Below are 6,000 nucleotides of genomic sequence, written 5' to 3'. Positions count from 1 at the left end.
CTAATTCAGAGAGGGTGCAGAAGGGTGCTGCCCCTGGCATCTAGCCTGGGGAGCCTCAGGGATCTCTCGTGGTGCACGTGGGCTGCAAAGGGAGCAGGTCGGGCATCTCTGGTGAACAGGCTCCAGGCAGAGCTCAGACAGGAGAACTGGTGCGCTATGGCCGCACTTTTCTCCCTCCGAACGCCACGTAGTTGGTATGCCAGCAGAAACGAGCACGTACGAATCCAGCGCCGTCAGAATTCCCTCCCCTCGTAGGGCTGGAGCTTACCCCTGGTCAGCGCCCCTAGCTCCTCCCAACTTAGTAGCGTCGGTCCAAGCCCCTCCTTCCATTTCCGCTGGCAGGATCTGGAGCTGTCTCCTGACTTGCGCCTGCAGGTCTCTCAGGACTCGGCCCGACACAGCCTGGTCCGGTCCGGTCCGGTCCGGTCTATTCAAATGAGCGAGGGTGAGCTCCGAAGCCGCGGGCAGCTGGCGGGAAAGTTGTGGATGCCTCCCAGCCTTGGGAGTAGGCAGAGTGGGGTGGTGTGGGAAAGCCAGTCGTGGGTGCTGTGGGGAGCCAGTTGCACGGAGAGCAGGCTTGGCGAGGGACACTAGCATAGTCCCGGTGGGCTGTGGGACTTCTTCCTCTGCCTTTTGTTTCCATCTTGCATTTTACTGAACTCCAGGAACGAAAACTGATGGAGCTAATATAGTTTCTGCCTCCAGATGTTTGCCTTGCAAACTTTTAGACCTGTGCTGTTCAAGCTGCAGTTCTAACGCCTCGGGCCTTTTCTGTAATGGAGTTGTGGAGATTCTGGCAATTTTGGCTTAGGGCACGTGTGTTTTATTTTTTTTATTAATAAAGATTATTATTAATAAAGCTGCATGAGAAGACTATGGGATCAGAACATAACTCCTGCAGCATCATTTGCATTCCTGTAAGAGAGGCAGTAGGGGAACACTCCACAAGTAGCAGTGGATCCCCTACCCTACTGCGGCAATGCGGGGGGGGGAGGGGGTTGGGAGATGATGAATGGAAACAGGTTTCTGCTTGGGATGGCAGATAACCCCGCTCCTGGCCTTACCTCACCTCCCCAGCTTTCTTTGTATAATTGATATGAGGCCCGCGGGCAAGAAAGACAGGTAAATGAAGAAATTGAAGAAAGTCCATCCAGAGGGCTGTCTAGTATGAGACAGTCAACCCCATGCCTCAGGACAGTCTCTGTCAAGAACAAAAGAAGAGTAATGGTCATAGGAGACTCCCTTCTGAGGGGAACTGAGGGCCTGGTATGCTGACTGGACCTTCCAGGGAAGTCTCCTGCCTCCGTGGTGCCCGGGTCAGGGATGTCAGTCAGAAGCTTCCTGACCTGGTGCAGCTCCTAGTATTTCAGGTAGACAGTGATGAAGTTGCAGGGAGGAGCCAGAGGGCTTTCAAGTGGGACTTCAGGGCATTGGGGCAGTTAGTTTATGGAGCAGGAGCTTGGGTGGTGGTAACCTCCATTCCTTTGGTAGTAGGAACAGAAACTGAGAGGAGCAGGAAGACCCACCTGATAAACATATGGCTAAGAGGCTGGTTCCGTGAGAAGCATTTTGGGTTTTTTTGATCATGGGACAAATTATTTGGCACCAGACCCGCTAGCAATGAGAGGGGACCATCTTAGTCAAAGGGGGAAATGGATTCTGGCTCAGAGTTGTCAGGGCTCATTGCGAAGGCTTTAAACTGGGTTTGAAGGGGTAAGGGGATAAAATGGCTTGCTAGAGATGAGCCTAGGGACAGCATTCCAGGGTCAGAGGTGAGACCAGTAGTCCAACTGAAGTGCATCTGTACCAGTGCACATCAGCATGGACAACAGAAGGAGGCAGAAGCAGTGGTCTGACAGGAGAACTATGACCTACTCCCCGTCACTGAAACATGGTGGGATTGTTTTCATGGCTGGAGTGCTGCAGTGGAGGGCTCTAAGGGATAGGCAAGGAAGGAGAGGCAGTGTGGTATCTCTCTGCTTATGAGTATTTTGAGTCTGTAGAGCAGCCGAGGAGGTTACTGGAGTATGTGGAAGATAACTTTCTATTGCAGCTGATGAGAGAGCCTACCAGGAGGAGCATGCCATTGGATCTACTGTTTATGAGCAGAGAAGGAATGGTGGGAGAAGTGGTGGTCGGAAACTGTGTTGGGTGTAGTGACCGAAAAACAAATGATCTTTCTGTTCTTGTTGAAGTAAGGCATGGGAAACCTGACCGGCAGTGAAGACCGAGGCGGTGATCTTGTTAAGCACTCAGCCTTTTCCGTGTCTGATAAAGCTAGTTCTCCATTGTTGTTTATCAGGGGCATGCTCTCCTTTGCCTGTCTCTTCTGCCCACTGTGTCTAAAGAATCCCTTCTTGTTATTTTTCATGTTTCTTGCTAAGTTTAATTCCTTCTGCACCTTAGTTGTCCTGGTCCTTTTCAGCAGAAGTCTGTCTTTTCCTGGTGGCCCATTTCTCTGGTATATCTAGCGCTCTCAAAATAGTAACCGTGCTCTGGAGCACATTTACTGCATCCCCTAGTATTGTCACCCTCTCCAGAGCCTAAGAAGGACAAATCTCAAGATAGGCTTCCCTGGTATTTTATTTTCACTAGCCTCTGGATTGCGTATGATGGTTCAGTCACTGCTTTTGAGCCCAGCATCCCAGTCAGCTTTTCTCTTACCTAGTTGTCAACCCATGCAGACAGTAATGATACGCAATTGCTGTGGGAGAGTACTGAAAGGCTTGCTGCAACTGAGAGAGATGATACCTAGTGCTTTCTCTTTGTTCACAAATCCGGTTGTTTTATCATAAGAGGTTTGAAACTAGGTTCATGTTGTATGAAATAATTGTTGAAACGATGAAACATTGTTCATTGTTTCAATTCACCATCGTCTTTGAAGCCCAGAAACATGCTCCAGGAGTACTGTCTTCATGCACCAGTACCTGCTGTGGGCCAAACATCTGGAAAACAGTTCTGTAGAAATGGACTGTGAGGTCTTGGCTGGCAACAAGTTGACTAGCCACACGTGCTTTGGCAAGGAAGTCCAGCAGCAAAAAGGGCTCAAGGAAGACAGTTCTCTGCTCAGCAGGGTGAGGCTACCTCTGAAGTACTGTTCCTCAGTAAAAAAAAAGATATGGACGTATTGGAACTCATCCAGAAAAGCTTCACAAGAATGATGAGGGGACCAGTGTGAGGAGAGGCTGGGAGTGCTGTGACTGTTCAGCCTGGAGCAGAGGAGACTGAAGGGGCAAAGCCTGTCAATGCGTAGAACCCAGTTGGTCACAGTCCTATGCAACCTGCTGCAGCTGACCCAGTGTAGGTGAAGAGTCTGGACTAAATGATCTTGAGAAGGTGCTTAAAAACATGATGATTTTGTGAATTCATGATTGTTTTGCAGGTATCAAAGTGAAGTTAACCCAACGACTTAGGCAGGTTGTCCTTTTTTCCTGTTTGAAAGCATATGAAATATTTATTTTTCTCCAGTCATGTGAGGCCTACTGTGATCTCTGGAAGGTTTCAAGCACAGTTGGTGAACAGTTTTGCTAGTACATCAACCTGTTCTTTAAGCATCGTAGAGCACAAACTGTCTGCTTTCAGGTACTTCTCTGGGTTGAGGTGTGTGTTTGTTGTTACAGCTCTGTGGCTCAGTCCTGATTCTTCTGCACCTTGAGGCCTATGTCCAGAAGCAGGGACCTGAGACTTTTCCTGTGAAGGCTGAGGCCAAGAAGACATGAAGAACCTTAGCCTTCTCTGTATCTGTCAATATTGCACCATTTGCCCCTCAGCAGGCCCATGTTTCCCTTGTTTATTTTACTGCTGAGGTAGCTTTTCTTGTTGCCTGTGATGTCCCTTGCCAGTTTCAAATGCAGTTGAGCTTTGGCTTTTCTAGCAGCACTGTACAGTGTCAGAATGCATGTTGTGCTCCTCTGTACCCTGTCCTCACTTCTGTCTCTCGTGAATGTTATCTTGATTGTGATAGTGCCTTTTTTTCCAGTAACTAAAACCTAATTTGGATTTTTGTGTCTTAGCCCCACTGGATAGCTTATCTTGATAGTTTATTTTTTTCTTTTTAGAGTACTTGCCTTTCTTAACTGTGTACCGAATACTCTTAGGAGTCTTGCTTTTTGGTATGTTAACTTTGTCACTGGTGTGCAGGAGTTCGCTTCATTTGCTGGAAAAGGACTGTATGCCCTTCAAGGAAGGCTTCTCTAGTTCCGCGTGCTAGTTAAACTCTCATTAAAATTCACGTGTAGGAGTTGTGGAGGAGAATAAGGTTTTTCAGTTATGTTTTTATATAAAAAGGGTACTTAAAATACAGTGAATTGTCTCTGTAGTTCTCCTTTAGTTTTAATGTTTGCATATCTTACAGCTTGGGCTGTAGAAATAGGTGATGAATTCTTTTCTCTTTTAAAATTCTCATCATTTCTTTCTTCACCATCTAGCAGAACTTTCCCTTGGGCTCTTTCCAGTTCTCTTAGGAACAGAGGTCTGAAGTTGATTTAAAAAAAATCCCAAAACCCAAAAACCAAAAAGCCAACAACACTGCTACAGGGCAGAATCACACCGTACCAAGATTTGCCTACAGCGCTTTTAAAAAATTGACTTTATTTTTAATTTATGGCGACTAAGAAGACAGCATAATAAATAATTTTTTAGCTCGTGTATTTCATCTTCATCTTGGCCAGCTTTTACATTAATTTTAACACTAGGTGGCAGCTGAAACATTTTAGAAAGTGCTCTTCAGGAGAGCAGCTTTCTTTTCGTCATTGCCAGAAGAATGGAGATTAGTTAACTATGTATTATATTTTTATTTCTAGCAAATAACTTTATTACTTTCATTTGTTTTGAAAACTAAAGACCTGTCTCCTACCAGCACTTGTGCTTTTGTAGCACTGTTGTGTAGTTGTCTGATGTGCAGTCAAGGAGAAAGTGTAGTTTTTCATTTGAGTAGCTTTGAGAGCATGCTGCTTGTGCTTCCTGTGTGATTTCATGGCTGCTTTGAACTGTCTTGTTTCAGAAAGGAGAGAGGTGTCAATGACTGAAATATATTGAAGGGCAGTGCTGTTAACTTTTTCCTCAAGAATGCAGAAGTACTTCTCCTTTGTTGTTTTTTGTTTTTTTATTTTTTATTTTTTTCTGTCGTTGGTATGTAATTTTGAATTAATTTCCAAAGGACTTGAGTTGGTCTTTTCTTATTCTATGCTTCAAAGTTATGTTTTCCCCGGTTTTTAATTTTGTCTGGGATGATACTGTATTTCTGTCCAAACTGTCCAAAGGAATATTCAGTATCATGTAAGATCACGTGGAAGGAATGTTTGAGAGTGAGGGGAGTTCATCACTTGGCTTACCACTACTCGGCGACTAGCTGGGCATCAATCAGCGAGTGGTGAAGAATTGTTTGTGCATCACTTGTTTTATATATAGATGTATTATATATGTATATGTATATATGTATACATATGTAATATATGTATTTCAGGTTATGTGTTTCAGGGTATGTTTGGATCTGAGAGACAGGATGTCTCAGGAGCAGAGGCAAGCAAACTATGCGCTCAGAGCAGTACAGAGGGTTATGAGTTTTGTGTTTTTTCTTGTGGTGCTGAGACTGATGAAAAGCTATGGATTGCCGTTTTCCAAGATTTTAGATTAGAATGGCTTGGACTGTAATCAATGAGGATGGAAAATATGTCTCTCTTTTTTTGCTGCGGTATCTTAAAAGCGCTGCAGGTTCTGTCTTTGCTTGGTTTCCCTTATCATTTCCACTTGTATGCTGTACAGAATAGCTGTTGGTACGCTCTCATGTAGTGAGGCTGATGTGTTTCATAAACTTGTTATGTTACTGGAAAGTGAATTCTATCATGAAGCTTTACCATACACCTGGGTAGTTTTTGGACATCAACCGTGCATAATAAATTAAGACTTCAGAGAGGTTTGGCAAGAAGTCATAATATCAAAACGATGAGTTTACTGTTGTAGAACTGGAAGAATTTTTTTGTTAGACTGAAGATGAAATAA

The 6,000-nt window shown here is 44.8% G+C and overlaps 1 protein-coding gene across 3 annotated transcripts in view; it reads left to right on the top strand.

Annotated features, from left to right (window-relative positions):
• Positions 1 to 298: 298 nt before the first annotated feature.
• TSPAN9 (tetraspanin 9) overlaps positions 299 to 6,000 on the top strand; it is a 147,852-nt gene continuing 142,150 nt past the window's right edge. For 2 of the 3 annotated variants that reach the window (XM_052701691.1, XM_052701690.1), the window contains exon 1: positions 299 to 445. In XM_052701691.1, coding sequence (XP_052557651.1) covers positions 436 to 445 — 10 coding nt within the window. In that variant the 5' untranslated portion in view covers positions 299 to 435. The remainder of the gene's footprint in view (positions 446 to 6,000) is intronic. The other variant, XM_052701692.1, reaches the window with a different exon arrangement.

This window comes from Tympanuchus pallidicinctus, unplaced genomic scaffold (genome assembly GCF_026119805.1).
Source record: "Tympanuchus pallidicinctus isolate F22 unplaced genomic scaffold, pur_lepc_1.0 scaffold40, whole genome shotgun sequence".
Taxonomy (NCBI): domain Eukaryota; kingdom Metazoa; phylum Chordata; class Aves; order Galliformes; family Phasianidae; genus Tympanuchus; species Tympanuchus pallidicinctus.
The sequence above is the reverse complement of the archived record's forward strand: the minus strand, read 5'-3'. Positions and strand labels throughout refer to the sequence as shown.